Source organism: Rhinichthys klamathensis, unplaced genomic scaffold (genome assembly GCF_029890125.1).
Source record: "Rhinichthys klamathensis goyatoka isolate OS25496 unplaced genomic scaffold, OSU_Roscu_1.1 h1tg000169l_1, whole genome shotgun sequence".
In the NCBI taxonomy this organism is placed as follows: domain Eukaryota; kingdom Metazoa; phylum Chordata; class Actinopteri; order Cypriniformes; family Leuciscidae; genus Rhinichthys; species Rhinichthys klamathensis.
The window spans coordinates 174,734-190,885 of NW_026606700.1; the positions used below are offsets into that span (position 1 = coordinate 174,734).

General features: G+C 35.6%; 3 protein-coding genes across 5 annotated transcripts; 1 reads left to right on the forward strand and 2 right to left on the reverse strand.

Annotated features, from left to right (window-relative positions):
* Nucleotides 1–426: 426 nt before the first annotated feature.
* cenph (centromere protein H) lies at nucleotides 427–2,433 on the reverse strand. The gene is made up of 10 exons (XM_056259565.1): nucleotides 2,283–2,433; nucleotides 2,067–2,189; nucleotides 1,839–1,894; nucleotides 1,710–1,746; nucleotides 1,552–1,620; nucleotides 1,413–1,469; nucleotides 1,263–1,326; nucleotides 1,085–1,136; nucleotides 728–885; nucleotides 427–602 (listed from the first exon to the last, which is right to left on the reverse strand). Exons 2-10 carry the CDS (start codon nucleotides 2,177–2,179, stop codon nucleotides 516–518), a joined length of 693 nt encoding a protein of 230 aa, XP_056115540.1. The 5' UTR covers nucleotides 2,180–2,189; nucleotides 2,283–2,433; the 3' UTR covers nucleotides 427–515.
* A 65-nt stretch (nucleotides 2,434–2,498) lies between these two features.
* Nucleotides 2,499–4,766, forward strand: mrps36 (mitochondrial ribosomal protein S36). 2 transcript variants are annotated; one of them, XM_056259570.1, is made up of 5 exons: nucleotides 2,499–2,590; nucleotides 3,424–3,492; nucleotides 3,860–3,923; nucleotides 4,053–4,261; nucleotides 4,447–4,766. In XM_056259570.1, exons 2-5 carry the CDS (start codon nucleotides 3,442–3,444, stop codon nucleotides 4,462–4,464), a joined length of 342 nt encoding a protein of 113 aa, XP_056115545.1. In that variant the 5' UTR covers nucleotides 2,499–2,590; nucleotides 3,424–3,441; the 3' UTR covers nucleotides 4,465–4,766. The 2 variants fall into 2 exon arrangements, with proteins under 2 accessions (XP_056115545.1, XP_056115546.1); XM_056259571.1 differs by having other exon boundaries at nucleotides 2,500–2,590; nucleotides 3,427–3,492.
* Nucleotides 4,767–6,904: 2,138 nt separating this feature from the next.
* On the reverse strand, nucleotides 6,905–15,858 carry mier3b (mesoderm induction early response 1, family member 3 b). 2 transcript variants are annotated; one of them, XM_056259558.1, is made up of 13 exons: nucleotides 15,778–15,858; nucleotides 15,055–15,079; nucleotides 14,555–14,700; nucleotides 14,285–14,419; nucleotides 14,081–14,204; nucleotides 13,754–13,827; nucleotides 11,478–11,550; nucleotides 10,699–10,844; nucleotides 10,500–10,581; nucleotides 10,321–10,412; nucleotides 9,360–9,487; nucleotides 9,123–9,274; nucleotides 6,905–7,976 (listed from the first exon to the last, which is right to left on the reverse strand). In XM_056259558.1, exons 1-13 carry the CDS (start codon nucleotides 15,784–15,786, stop codon nucleotides 7,525–7,527), a joined length of 1,638 nt encoding a protein of 545 aa, XP_056115533.1. In that variant the 5' UTR covers nucleotides 15,787–15,858; the 3' UTR covers nucleotides 6,905–7,524. The 2 variants fall into 2 exon arrangements, with proteins under 2 accessions (XP_056115533.1, XP_056115532.1); XM_056259557.1 differs by having other exon boundaries at nucleotides 10,321–10,415.
* Between the last annotated feature and the right edge of the window lie 294 nt (nucleotides 15,859–16,152).

A 16,152-nucleotide genomic window follows, 5' to 3' on the forward strand; every position in this document is an offset into this window, starting at 1 on the left:
TTGCACATTCTCTATTGTGAACAATTTATCAGTGCATGTTATTCCAAAAGAAATTATCTGTAAAATTGAATGAAAATGTAAAAACTTGCTATTCCTTTTTCCCATTCGGCTGATGTTACGGCAAACCGCACAAGCTATTGAATAATATTTAACCAAAAGCCAACTAGCCATAAAGGCCGTTTTTCTTATTGAATAACTTGTTTCATTCAAATGCATGACGTTACAGAGATAAAACTCGTGAACATGGTTGCATGTTACTTTTATTAAGCATCAGTTTGAAGGTCATTTCATCTGTAAATGGAGTTCATTTAATCTAATATATCTCATTCAGGATGTTTCTAAAATATTCTATACAGATTATATATAAAATGGGCTGTTATGAAAATCTTAAATATACATTGTGCATGTTTCAGTGAAACATCCTTGACATAAATGTACAAGAAACCATTACACTGAACATGGTAACAGGTGAACTATATACATTAATTAGAGAACTGTGTTCAAATAGGTCCTCTTTAGTTAGGTATGTTTTCTAGTCCCATCGCAATGTCTCTTAATTTAGGATCATCCCTCCAGTTGACTTTACTGGCCAGTATAATTCCCTGAAAAACAAGATTTTTATTACAAAGAGGTTCAAAATGCATAGTGATCCTAAAAAAAACAAGGCAAGACATGTTGAAATAAAAATGCAGACAAGTACACAAGCAAACATTGAGATGTCACGTACCCGGAGCACATTTTGTAAAATGGTGGTGACTTTCTGGTATTTCTGTAGAACCGCTTCAGCTCTTTCCTTGGCTCTCTGCTGAACCTCTCCCTGATTTTCCTTCACCTGTTTCAACTCATTTATCTCCAGCATTTTTTTCTTAATTCGTCCTTTAAGCTCTAGGAAAACATGAATGAGATATGGTTTCTACTAACCCGCATACTGAAAACGTGAGAGTAAGCTTTCTTTCTTTTTTAACAATTTGACCCATCAGATGTTACATCAAAATATAATATTAAAGGGCTTTCATTTGATAAATCAGAGCAGAAAATACTGTCTGAAAGGTCTATATGATTCCATCTGGGTCTTGGTAAGTACCAAGTCTTTCCTTTTGAACATCTGTGATCTGGTCCTGAAGCTCTCGTGTTTCCTGGAGGGAAAAAAAGATAAGCAATTAAGTATTCCATGGCCATAAAACCGTTTAAAATTTGAATTATTCATATATATGAAAATGAATTTTTCTAAAAAACCTATAGCAGAACAGGGAATGTCCCACCTTTAAAATTGTCATGGTCTTTTCACAAAGCTCAGTGTTCTGATTGGTCAGTTCCTTTAGTGGCCTGTATGATGAAAGATCACCTTACTGTTGGGACAACTGGATATCGGACTACATAGATTAGATTTATTTAAATTAAGATTCACTCACTCAGCATCTGCATCATTCTGAATCATCTTTTCAATGATGGCATTCCAAATCTGCATTCTAGAACACACAAAAACATTTTAACATGGACACCATCAGAGATTGTATTGCAAAAAGAAGCTTGATACCACAGCATCTTTACCTGTTTAATACCAGTGTTTTGTTGAAGTACGAGAGTCTTGCCTGCTCTATTGCACTTTCATACTTGGATCTACAGATTGGTAAAAAGATGAATGTTGGATTATTTCATAACATACAGTATAAACATACAGATGTATTCATAAATTCAAACACACTTACAAATCTGCATCAGCTTCACATGACTCTTTGTGTTTTCCTAAGAATTAAACACAATTATCATTAGGATAATTATTAGTGGTTAATCTTTACATAAGTGTGTTGTTTATTCACATATAAATGTAAGCTTACCCATGCTGACTTTAACGTTCATTTCAAAACACTGATTTTCCATTATTTCTTTCATTCTTGAAAAAAAAAACAAGACATACAAGAAACAGAATGAGCACAGTAACACTGTTATCTATAACATATGCTGTATATACATAGTACATAAAGTTGTACACTGTTAATTTGTACTCTTCGAATCGGTGCAAGACGATAACAACAAACCATACAAATAAAAGAAAGGAAAATCACTTTAGCAAACGTGTGGGTGTCACTCCATCAGAAGTTGATGATGGATCAGACAGGCCGTTTATTTCAGCAGGGTCAGTATCTGAAGAGGGTCCATCATGGCTACTGGAACTCATCTTTGTGTGTCTGTGCAGGGGGGGGAACATAATCCCATTCAGATATCTGTTGAAGAGACCCCAGACATAAAACGTATATAATTAAATAAATTATATCACTTACTGTCGCTTCCGGTTCTTGCTCTGGATGTTTTTGTTTACTAATATTACTTTTTTTGTAACAAGATTCCAAGCCGCGAACCTACTCCGAAACTGCCGCCAGGAAGTCTTGGCGTCACGTGACAGTCATGTGACTGGGTGATCCACAAAACCCCGCCCATCTGCATCAAACCAAGCATGAGCAGAAATAAAGGATTGGCCGACGGCCGTTCACAGTCACACACAGGCGACTATCTTGACGGTGCTTAGTGTGTCTCGGAGGTCAACATGGAAAAATAAGGTTATATTGCTCAGCTAGATAGCGTATTGATGGTAAGAATATATGTTTATTGTGCTTATTATAAAGCGTGGATCTGTAGATTTGTAAATGTAACGGTATTTTAATAGCAGAGTAACGTTAACGTTAATGAATATTAGCAGGGTGAGCTAGGGTAAGGGTAAGTTACAGTGGATTCATTTTGCGTTTGTTTTTTTCTGCATTAATGTATTATTGATGTGTGATATCAAAGCTCATGAATTCGCATGTATATGATGAATTGACGGACTGTTTCAAGTAACTTACATATGTTGATGCAGCCAATTTGACAGATTATTTGCCACAGACTCGGACATGACGGTTGTTGTTACTTCTGGATAATTAATGCGTTATTTAAACAAGCCTTTTATGATAGTCCTTACACATGCCCTCGTCTGGTTGCCAAATGTAAACTCTTCTTTTGGGTCGAATCTTTTCAGTGACTCATTTGACCCGGTTCGCAAAATTGGTCTGAACAATTCGTTCGCGACTGGTTTGATAGACAGTTGGCTGTAGCAGCATTATTATTCATATTATTATCATAATCATAATTACTACCACTATTATTAATATTAAAACATGTTATTTTATCGTTCAAACAAGTTTAAGCCAAACGATCTCACGTAGTAAAACCAATTGATTTTTGAACCAGTTCTTTGATACGAACTGTTCAAAAGAACCGATTCGCAAAAATGAATCGGACTTCCCATCGCTATTTGTCTGCCGCGTTTGTCCCATAGACTGTAAAAAAAATGTTGTCCTTTAAGTTTTAATACGACAGTGCCCTCCTCAGGTTGCTAATGTATTCACTTACGCGTCTTGTGTCTTGTCTGTGTGTTTGAACCGGAAGCAGTGATCGGATGTCGTCATGGGAAGCAAAGTGAGTGGCAAGATGGCAGCTGCCAGTCGGGTCGTACAGGTAAACACTTGCTTCAGCCTGTATACCGATCATATTGCTTTGACATCTCGCTCATTTGTGCTCATTGTTGAAACGGTGATCTCTTATGCGCATAGTATTCAGTCATTTTGATCTTGGGTGGTTTTACTTCACCAAAATGCATTGATGTCACTGGTTTGGCAGATGCCCTTGTGGACAGACCCAGTTTCGGCTCTGTTTATCGCTTTATTTCACATCTGTAAAGCACAATATCTCAGCAACACGTTAAGCATTGTGTACATTAAATGCAATCCCTAAATATTAAAAGTATGTAAGTGTCTGTGGTTGTAGATATGTCACTGCAGAACTGTTTTGTTTAATTTTTCTCATTACATGTGTTCCTTTGCAGGTTGTACGACCTCATGCTCCTTTAATTAAATTTCCAGATCGAAACGTCGTTCCTAGGCCGAATGGTAAGTTGTGTGCATGTTTAGCCTACTTCCATTGGTTTAGTTTTAAAAATCATAGTAGCAAACTTTAAAGCTGGCGCTACAAGTTTGTTGGTAATTATTATATTATTATTTTTTCTGCTGTATTTCCAGTACAAGAAGCACTGAAGGTGCTTTCAGCCAGTCTCCCACAGATCTCCCCATCCGCACCTCCTCCTGCAACGTCAATATCACCTCCACCCAGACCACCGGCACCCATCAACCGACTGGCGGGAACCCCTGACAGTGTCTCTGTTGTTAAAGATTTCCCTCAGAGATACCGCAGAAGAACCCTTGCATTAGATGAAATGGACTACATCCAGGTTAGTGTTCATTTGTTTGTTCAGATCACCATTTGATTGCATTTCACTTTTAACAATCTTCTATATCTGCACTGTTCTGGAGCTTGGAGAAATATAAACACATTTATAAATGTTGTAATGTTCAGAACAAAAATAGACCAGATTATGAATAAACCACTGACCATAGCTTGTTTTCTCTTTTGCAGCGAGGCGGACCAGAGTGACTCGTCTGGTCCAGTTTATTCAGACTCCTTATTTGTGGAAATCTGACGACTTGCTTTTTTTTTTTTCTCAGTACAAGAGGAGTTCATAATGTCATCTAAATAAATTATAGTTATATTGTACATACAGATTATCATTTGACATTTGCTCTGTATTTACATTAAAATGCAAAACTCTTTGCCTTCCTATTCTTCAATCCATCTGTGTTGTATTGGCCACTCTGTCCAGCACCTCTTCTGACCATCATGAACAGTTGATGAACTTCATTATGTATTCTGGATTCAGAGAAAAGCATTCAGTGCCAGCTGTCTACAGATCCCTGAACAAAATGGATCACAGAGTACTGCAAATCAGAACGATTAAAATATGTACTCATTTTTGAAAGGTTTCAGTTGTCTTTTCTTATTTAATCTAATCATAACCACCATCTTTGTATTTTTTATTTTCCGAGTAGGATGTTTTCAGTCAAATTACCACATTTGTTTCCAGAGCTTTTATTTCTGGAGCTTTTTACACCAAGTAATAAAGTACAACAAAAATACAAAATAATGAAAAACCAGCCACAAAGCAATACAATATGTACATATTTTATAAACAATAGAGATATCTGAATAATTCTGTAATGTTATGATTGTCTGTATATATATGGATATACATTTATAGGATTTGTTGGTTTTATTCACAAGTTTTACCATTGTCCTCCCCTCCATGGTTGAATGTGAAAACCTCTATTTAATAATTCTTTTAAATTTCTAAATTAAATACATAAAACACGCATCCACTTTACCAAACGTTTCTCAATATTTTTAAGATGTAAAACGTTTTACTTCGATAGGTCAGAACAACCTGTACATTCTGGTATTTTAGTTTGTCTTTAAAATGAAACAATAGGCAAAAGGGTGAAACTACTGTCAATGTACTTCAGCAAATCTAGCTGAAGTTCACGGTTTCATTTATAAAAAGTACTAATACAGAATAGTAGGAGCACAGAGATATTTTTAAGTATGAAAATAAAAAAACTTTTTATGAGCACCAAGTACTACATTTGTTGTGCATGATAAAGTTCTCTGCTTGATGTACAGACACTGAAAACATTTTGAACAAAAAAGATTGACAGAGATAAACTCTTTGTAGTGCTTTCTATCCAGTCGAGGAATAATAGCATCTATGGATCCATTTCAATCAGCTTTTGTAATCGTAGCTCCAAACATGCTACCAACGAGTACTTCCCTATGTTTAAACTATGTAGATGCACAAAACTCTTTCAACTCAAATTATAATTGGAACTGCAGTGCATTCAATAGAAAATAGACTCTTCACATTACTATTAGCAGCCGGTAAAGTATTAAGGGTGTAAGAATCACTGTGAACGAATGAAAGCAAAGAGATGAACAAATGGGTTTAAATGGGAGTGTCCAAAAAGCATGTGCCACACAGATTTCCATTTCTACACACCTCTCTCTCTCCAAAAAGAAATAATAATAATGTGGTATTTTTGCAACGACAAACATGAGCATGCATGTTTTTGACAGAAACAAAGGCAACAATAAGATATGGATATTGTAAGACTTACAGAAGAACAACCATCTATACATATCTACATATTGCCATAAATCAAAAACTTTTTTTTTAGCATTTTGGCATTACCCCAATCAAGGGCTTTTAATATACAAATTAATTTTATGGTAAATTGTTTTAAATGCAAATAACAGGAAGGACTCGAGCTCAGAGGCAGTATCGGTTTTGATACAGTGTGGCAAGCTGATTGCTTTTTGGCATTTAGTATTAATCAGCTTGAAATATGTCAAAGGATCAACAAGAGTCCAATCTGCTTCATGCATACGATATACAACAATGGTAAAGAACTTAAGATAGAGAGCTCAACATAAAAAGAGGTCCAGAGTGATAAACAATTAGCTCAATTAACATTCAGGTGTTCTCATTACCCCGGCAGCTACAAAATATACATAATGCATAGCTGGAAAAAAAATAACACTGGTTCAATTGGTACAAAAGCGCCTGCAGTTTAGAGCAGCAGACTTTGTAAAATATGACCTGTATAGGTAATGACTAGCATGTAAATAGCTTTGCATGCTCAAAGGGGAATCATAAATGTCCTGCACACTTCTCACAGTTTAATATTTATACATGATTTTATGCTAATACTGTAGATTGCAGGCAACTGCCCCATAGAGCCAATCGGTCTCATAAAATGTTATTGGAGGTTATATTATTACTAGTGCCAACTCTTGGACCAAAAAAAAAAACTATAGCGGGACTGGAAAAATCTACATGTCTGAGAACGATTCAATTAGTGTTCTTCTCAGCCAATTGTGAAACTTGAGAAAAAAGAAAAATGTAAATAAAAGAAAACTTTCCGGCAAGATTTTGGTAATACATAAAATTGAACAATTCTGCAAAAAGATCAAACCCCCCAAAAAACCAAGTTATTAAATGCTCGGATTACCACAATAAATTGAGTTATTAAAGCTTATACTTAAAACATCCTAACTCGAACACCAACCAATAACGAGATACAAAGTGCTCTGTTTAAACGTAATACTCCTGCTCACTATTTTCACTTACAAAAGCCAGTTTCCTGATATACAAAATGCTACATTTCCCAAGTCTATCTCAGGGGGTGTAAACTCTGGAAAAAAGTACCCATTTTTGAAACAGACACACACATGAAAAGCCTAAAACAACAACAAAAACGCAGTTTTGGCAGCAGCCATTTTTTCGTGAGACGATAAAACAAAGATGCAGGCGTTGGGATGAGAACAGTAAAAGACTTTAGCTCCAGCATTTAGGTTTAACTGTATATCACCGAAGACAAAAAGGATATTAAATATCTGAAGGACCAGAAAAATAAATGGCTATTTAAACTCTTGAGAAATCAAGATTTCTTAGCTCTGTACAATAAAGACATCACTGATGTCATATTCCAAAAACAAAAAAACGACCAAAAGGTATATTCATATATTCATATATATATTTCTTAATTTTAAAAAGAACTAATAGTCAGTGAGCAGATGAGTCAGTGTCTGGGTGGCAGAAAGGAGTCAGTCAGACTGAAGTGCAGTGTGTTGGTGGTGTCGTGAATGAGAGCTGATGAAACCGTTGGCTTCACCGCTCCCTATGCTGCTGAAGTCTGTGACCGACACCGCCATTGTGGTGCCCGTAATGCGATGTGCGCGTCTGCCCTCGAAGTCCACGCCCAGGTTAGTAACAGACACATCGTTCATGAAGGACTCCGAAAGGCCCATCTTGAGCCTCTTGGAGGGCCGTTCGCAGTCTTTGGTGCTGCACACGCTGATCTGACCCAGATCTGAGCGGTAGAAGCCAGAATCCAGCATGTTGAGGCAGCCGCTGTCTCCGTTTGTGGCGTAGCTCAGCTGATCATCATGGTTCATGGCTCCTCTGTGTAAACTCTCCAGAGGAGGGAAATAAGGGGAGTCCATACAGCTCATGTCTCCTGGACCGTTGCACACAGTTGCTACGCTGTTACTAAGGGCTGCAAGAAAAAGAACAAAAAAGCATTTTATACATCAGACTATTTATCATTTTGAATCTTGTCAAAATGCATGACTGCGGTCAAAAGTTTGGAATAATAAAATGTCATGTTTTTGAAAGAAGTTGCCAAGGCTGCATTTATTTGATCAAAACTACAGTAAAAACAGCAATATTATGAAATATTAATACAATTAAAATGAACCATTTTCTATTTAAAATACATTTACAAATATAATTTATTCCAGTGACGCAAAGCTGAATTTTCAGCATCATTACTCCAGTCTTTAGTGTCACATGATCGTTCAGAAATCATGCTAATATGCTGACTTAGTGCTCAAGAAACATTTCTTCTTATTATCAAGGTTGAAAACAGTTGTTCTGCTTCATATTTTGTGGAAACGTGATACACTACCATTTAAAAAGTAATAATTGAGCACCAACATTAATTGATACCTGAGCACTAAATAAGCATATTAGAATGATTTCTTAAATATCATGACACTGAAGACTGGAGTAATACAGCTTTGCCATCACAAGAATCAATTACACATAAAATATGTTAAAATAGACAGTTATTTTAAAATGCAATAATATTTCACAATATTACTGTTTTTGTTGTATTTTTGATCAAATAAATTCAGCCTTGGTTAGCATAAGACTTTTCAAAACACCCCCCAAAAAAAAAAAAAAAAAATTATTCAAAACGTTGACCACCAGTGTACCATTATACACTTGCGTAAAATTTCTGAGGAAAAAAAAGGGATGTATATTAAAGAAATTCTTGCTGACAGGCAGCATTGCAATAGTGTTTTTTCCTACTGAAATATTTGGATAATTTCTTTTAATGTTTTAAAAAAAAGTTTTAAAAAATGTATTAAAATAATCCAAAACAAGAAAGACAGAGGCAAATGTGTTTTAACAACCTTTTGTTATATGAATGATCAATCAGTCAGTAAATTACTCGTATGATTTAGTAGCTGCTCTGATTGATTCAGTTAACTCAGTGAAGGGTGCATCTGATTCAAACTGCTAACAATCATTTTATCACCTTTTTGAGTGATTCATTAAAAGAACCAGAATAAATGACTAATAAATTCCTAAGAATAAATCATTTGTGAATCATGACTATTGTAGCAGTTGAGCTCACCTGTGAGGTCGCTAGCAGTGATGGAGTTGAGCAGTCCGAGCTGTTGCTCTGCTGACGCCTCCATCCTTCCCCCTGCTCCTGCTGAACACACGGATAAAGAGCTGTCCACCGCCAGACCCTCCGCCTCATCCACCAGCCTGTCCATCAGGTCTCTGAGGACACAACCAACACTTACTTTCTTTGAAACACACATTACTCAACAGGCAAAAAGCACCAATTTCGCATCCCAGCACTTACGTCACACCCGGGTAACAACTGTACTTCTTCTTGCCGAATCGGTTCTGTTGAGCAAAGAAGTCAAAACGTTCGGACTTTTTCCACATGTAATAAAAAGCCACACATTCTGCTACAGTCCGTGTCTGAACCTGAAAAAAAAAAAAAAAAGCTATGAGAATATAGCCATGGACAATAGAATGGACGATAGAAAAAATAAAGTGCATAATGTCTGCATAACTGATCAAACAGAGTTACTTTTACAATGTACAGTTATCACTGCATATTAATTTATGCATATTTATTGCATACGCATTAATATAAAAAAATTCCACAATTTAACAAATAAAACGTAACACTTTTTATGCGTTTTGGCTGTTCATTTACACACACAAAAAAACAGCGTTTTGAGGGCCTGAAAACTACAAAAAAACACGAATTTGTGAAAACGGTCACGTCATGCGCATGCTTATGTGTTCATATTGTGTTCTATACAAAGTGACCACACCAACTACTAGCCTGGCATGCATAATACAGCATTTTTAGTCTTATTTGCCGATCCGTGTGAACAGAATCGTTTGACAACATTGTTGTCAGTACGCAAAAAACACAAAGGAAAAAAATGTGTTTTTAGTACATCGTTGTCTTTTATTCAGCAATTACAAATGAAATAGATCCAAAGATACTTTTACATTTTTCAAGTCAGCATATTAGAATGATTTCTGAAGGACCATGTTCACGTGACACTGAACACTGGAGTAATGGGTGCTGAAAATTCAGCTTTAAAAAATAGAAAAATAGAAAACTGCGTTTACTGTATTTTTTTATCAAATAAATGCAGCCTTGGTGAGCATAAAATACTTTTTTCAAAAGCTTCACCAACCACAAGCATTTAATCTTTACTAAACGTTTGAACATTAGTGTAGATAGAAAAAAACAACAACAGTTGATGAGCCCAGTGAAAAAGACAACATACATCACTTGCCTTGTGTTTCTGAATAAGATGGAAGTTTTTCTCATAAATCTGCAGCGCATGTTCAAAGTTTCTACATTCCTCCTCTGACCATGGTGGGGATTCTTCTATCAAAACAACAAAGAAAGTAAACATTTATGCCACTACAGGTACAAAAGCTTTAAAAGCTGGTCCTGTACTAAACAGCCTACCCTTCAAGGTCTTCACATTACTGCAGTATCGCGTCAGTGCCTCACAGGTGTTGTAATTACATTTTAAAAGCTCAAACAAGGCCTAGAAATGAGGTCATTGAGAAAAAAAAGCAATTAAAACCATAGCAGCAGCTCTCACATGGGCGGAAGATTTTTACATGAATTATTTTAATTAATGGGAGCTTTAGAGAGCACATACCTGTTCGTTATCTCGTATGTGTTCGGATGTGGAATCTTGTGTGCCGTCATCTGTAGACTGTGACAGCGCTTCTCTGAGGTAGTCTCTCACTTTACACTCTGACAGCACGTCAGGACACCACAGCAGCTGATCGTCTTCCTCGTACGCTTTAAACAACAATAAACATTCAAATTGGTCTCATTCAGTGATTTATTTGTGATTCAATCATTTATCTAGCTAACTAACAAGTTTATGGCTTTTCTGAGGTAAATGTAACATTACGTGACATTTGAGTGAGCTGTTTTATTGATGTCTTTTCACGGTTAAAACACTGATTGAGTGATTTCATGAGACGTGATACATTTCGGTAAGTAGTACTGTATCTTTCAGCATACCTTCTGATGTTCATTCATGTTTATTTTGTGCTATAACTATAAGTAAAGCAGAAGAGATGATCCTTCCACATGCTTAAACTCTGGGTTAAACAGCGATCTGTCACGCCACATTAAAGAGCGCCAAAATGCCATTTATTGTTTTAATTTCCTGATAAAATTGACAGAATTTGAAAGCTACGACTGTGTTGTATCAAAAGTAACAAGCACAAAACCTATTGCGAGTTTTGTTCACGCATGAACTGAAAACAGCATAGACTCTTGGGATTTAAGAGTCAGTATCGGTCCATCAAAATGAGAATCGATTAAAATCGAGACATCAATATGTTCAAACCAGCCCTAATGATTCATAGTGTTTACTATGGTTTATTTCAGTTAAAAGTCACAATAAGAAATTTAAACACTCACCCTTTTCATCCTCATTATAGTGGCTAAGCCCAATGGGAACTTCTGCTTGATACTGAGACCCAACCATTATTTCCTGAAATAAAAAATAAAAAAATATTTTAAAAATTAAGACTATCAAACTTTTTTACTGGCATGCACCACAACATGCACTATGGTTCAAAAGTTTGGGGTCAGCATGATTTATAATACTATTATTCATCTAGGACGCATTAAATTGTTCAAAAGTGACAGTAAAAACATTTATAATGGTTCAAAGGATTTTCATTACAATTTCTTTTTTTACTTTTGACTTACAAATATAGTAATGGCTGCTGAAATTTAGCTTTGCCATGATGACAGGAAAAATTTGAGTTTTAAAATATATTAAAATTGACAGTTCTTTTAAATTGCAATAATATTTCACAAGATTGCCATGTTTTCGTACTTTTCATCAAATAAATTGAGCCATGGTAAGCATAGAAGATTTCTTTCAAAAATATTTTCAATTAACCTAGCTAGCACACCTGCAAGTTGCTGCAACCACAGTTGCGTAGGAGTCGGACAAAGGCAATTATCAAAACCCAATTCAATAAACTAAAAAAAAGAAATCCCACAAACTATCCCAACTTGAAAAAGTTATCAATTTATTTAGCAACATTTCAATCCTATGACCTTCATCGGGCATTTACACTCAATATACGCAATACTGTCTACTTTACAGATTTTTTAGGTGCAATAATATTTGACTATTTATGTTGTTATTTATTACTAATTTATTTATTACTTATTCTTGCATTGTTTATTCTAGTTATTGATTATGCTATTTATTGATGATTATTTCATATTTTATTTATTTTTATTGGTTAACGTTTTATCTTGTGTTTTGACTGGGACCTTAGTATGTAGTTTTATTCCTTCATGTAACCGTGTATTGAATGACAATACAAATCCTTGAATCCCAAAGAGGAACAAAATTACTTTCAAGGACCTTTACCTTGACTGTTCCAAGCAGGGTGGAATGACCTGCCTAACTCAACTCGAGCTGCTGAGTCTTTAGCTATTTTCAAGAAATGGCTGAAGACACATTTTTTCCGTCAACACTTGACCCATTAATACTAACACTTACTATTCTATATCTACTTCAAAAAACTTGAAACTTGCTATGTGTAGTGTGCTAAAATAACTGGGACTAGTCACAGCACTAGCATATTGTTGCCCTATTGTTGGCTTGATTGCTTCTTTTTCTCTCCTTGTTTATAAGTTGCTTTGGATAAAAGCGTCTACTAGATGATTAAATGTACTAGTACTAGGCTTAAGAGATATAACCAGTTTAGATCTAAACGATTTCAAGCTGATTAGCTAAAGACATTACTGTAGCTATACTCATTAATTGACACGGTACTTCCTTGAAAATAAATTCCAGCATGGCGCTACAACCACCATAATGAAATTACCCTTCACAATAGATAATGCTTTATAAGGAACTGTTAAGAGAGCTACATATGGCAATTTATCAGTTCAATAAAATACCTTACTCACCAGTTGAGTAATAAAAACGCCATCTCCGCCTCACTTTTACATTTCAAAACCCTAAGTTCTCTTCTCACCATCTCCAAAAAGCCAAGGCAATGTCGATTGATTCTGTCTTTATTACAAGCTCTGTCGCGTTCTTTTTTTTGCCAGCAGACTCTCCTCTGTTTGGATGAAGTGAGGTGATTCCCTGGAGGTTCAAGATTTAGTGTGCTCTGTCAACCTTTCTCACTCTTTATGACAACTAACCTATGCCACTCCCACACCATACATGCTGCAAAGTAGCCGGAGCAATTTTTCTCTATTTACGGATATGACGAGACACGCACGGACAGTGACGTATGTTTCAATTTCCAATGAAAACCATCATGACAGGTCTAAAATCTAAACACTTATAATACGCTTACCATAGCGAATCAGGGTAAGACAAAACACATTTTGGAAGAAAAATTAGCCGCATTGACAATTTCGGTGGAAACGCGGCTATGGATGATGTATTGACTCGTTATTTAAATTTTGTTCATTCAGAAAAAAGAAAAGAAAAAAAAGGTGTACCTTTAACTTCATAATATTCAGATATGGGGATTAGCTATGTTATATTTTAAATTTGTTGATCTTGCATTTGAAATAAAGTTTTTTTTTTTAATCGTACTGACCACAAACTTTTGAACATTAGAATATTTGTAAAAAAAAAATCATTTATATTCAAGGATGTATCTATATGTATTAAGAGAATGTGTACAACATTTGAATAATATGATACTAACCTTTCTAGAATCTTCACTGCTCACACCGTCCTCCTCCCCCTCAGATTCTTTATCACCATCATATGTTGCTTTGGCTGGAGCAAATATCACAAATTTAGTACATTAAATATATTTGCATATACCTTTAAAAAGCAAAAAATATGCTTGAAGGGGTCTATACAAGTTTAAGAAATGCAAATATAATTATTATGACCCCTTACCACTTTCTATACGGTCTTATAAGTTTAAAATGAATTAAATGATTAAACTATAAAGCATTCAGAAAAAATAAATTAACATGTAAAAACCCAAAATGTTCTAGTAGAAGATAGTAATGATTCTTCTCACATCTGAGTGTTCTAGGGAAGAAGTCTGTGGCATCGTGGGAGGTAACAGAAGGGGTCAGATCATCAGCAGAGGACTGGGTCTCCTCCTCATAATCTCCTGACAAGAGATCTTTCGCTATCTCCTCCTGCAGCAGAAAACAATTAGTGATTTCATCTTGTTGAAAATTTCCCCTGGCTGGCCCTGAAGCAAAATCATGTCAATTACCTTATCCAGGGTCATGTCAGGCAGATCATCAGCTAGTTCAACAGAAGAACTGTCCATGCTAGATCCTGCCCCTGTACTGACTGACGCCTCATAACGATACATAGACAACAACTCCTCGATCGGCATGTTCCCCTCCTGTTCGTGTTAGAAAATAAATGTATCACAGCAGAAATATGACCCTTATCATCCATTGATTGTAACAGTTAACACAATGCATACACTTTCAAATTAGTTAAAAAGTGGATTGTTATGAATATGAATGCATGTTACCCTCTCCAAGTCTGACAATTCTGCACGGAAATTCTTTTCTCCATCCAAAAGCTCTTCCTCCTCCAAAGTTCTCTCATCATCATACTCATGAATTAACATCTCAGCTGTTGGATCAAAATCGTGATCCTCTGAGGACAAAGAGCCAACTGGGAAAGGAAATGAAACACTGTTACTGATTTTAGCATTTAGTGGAACTTCAGAGAAGAAATAATATATATATATATATATATATTCCAATATCTACCAAAAAACGGTCAATTGATAATGCAAGTTTTCTGATTTTAAGTTTTTCTTAGTTAATATTGTGCAAATATTTGCAGAATGCTCACTTCATTTCAACATTTAAGTTTGTACAAATACATTTTTATATTATTACATGAACTCTCCTGCCCTCTGGATATCAGGATTGGCAACTGAAAAACCCATGTTGGTCAACTATTACTCTTATTAACAATTCTATAATAAGAATAATAAACAATACTGTAAAACAATTAACCTACCAGGGCTCGAACTCCCAAAGGAAGCCTGTACAGACAGATATGAGGAAAGCAGAAAAATAATGGATTATTGCATGATGCAAAATAAATTATAGTACATTGGCAAGCACAAACATTTTACACCCTTCTGCGTGCAAATTTAAAAAAAAAAATTAAAACCCATGACAGCAAATGTACATCAATGTAAATTCAAGACGATGTCCGCTCTTATAAAACATTATAACACTTAACTGTTATATAGTTATTAATGCAACAAAATTACTGACACAAACCAAAAAGCAATCATCTATTAACGGATGCTGTCATCCTCTCCAAACACTGCAAAATCTCATTTTGCTCACACTATAAACAAACCTTCCCTGCACGTTAACAGCCAATATGCATACCCACAATATATTAAAACACGATTAAACCTTAAAAACAGTCCAATGCGTCATGGAAACGATTTTTATATCGAGCAATGTATCAATTACAGGCGACGATTTCTTGTTTGTTTGTTTTTTTCCTGTGAGCTAACGGGGATGAAATTCAGAGGCCTCTCCGATCCTGATAGATCACTCTTCAATTAAACCGGTTTACCATCGTCAGTTTTACACAATTATTACTAAAACTCCAGCCGTATACACATGAGGCTCTAATATATATCAACGAAAGCCATAGCTATCATACCGAATCGTAAAAGAGATGGATTTAAAATCGAATACTTTTTCCAGCTATCCAGCTTACCTCCGCCATATTGGTGTCTTCGGCCTCATAGGTTGGCTGTGTGCTGCAGTACCCGGATGCGCACAGGGAGCCAATGATGCACGCAGAACTTTTGGCACACTTTTCAAACAGATTTACAGCTAACTGGGTTTTAGATTTGGCCTGTTAATGAACCCCCATTAGTCTGCATGGTTTATAGCCTACTAAATAATTGGCATAGTCATTCACACATTCATACGTTTGTCACTTACACATTCTTACAAAGGTGTTTTCTGCAAGCCCCCAGACTAAACAATGCAAAATATAAGGTAAGGTAAATGAGAATTAAATTAGTTAGGCCTATATATTAGTTCTAAATAAAAACAAGCTTTATCATAGGCTACTATTAAAAGATGG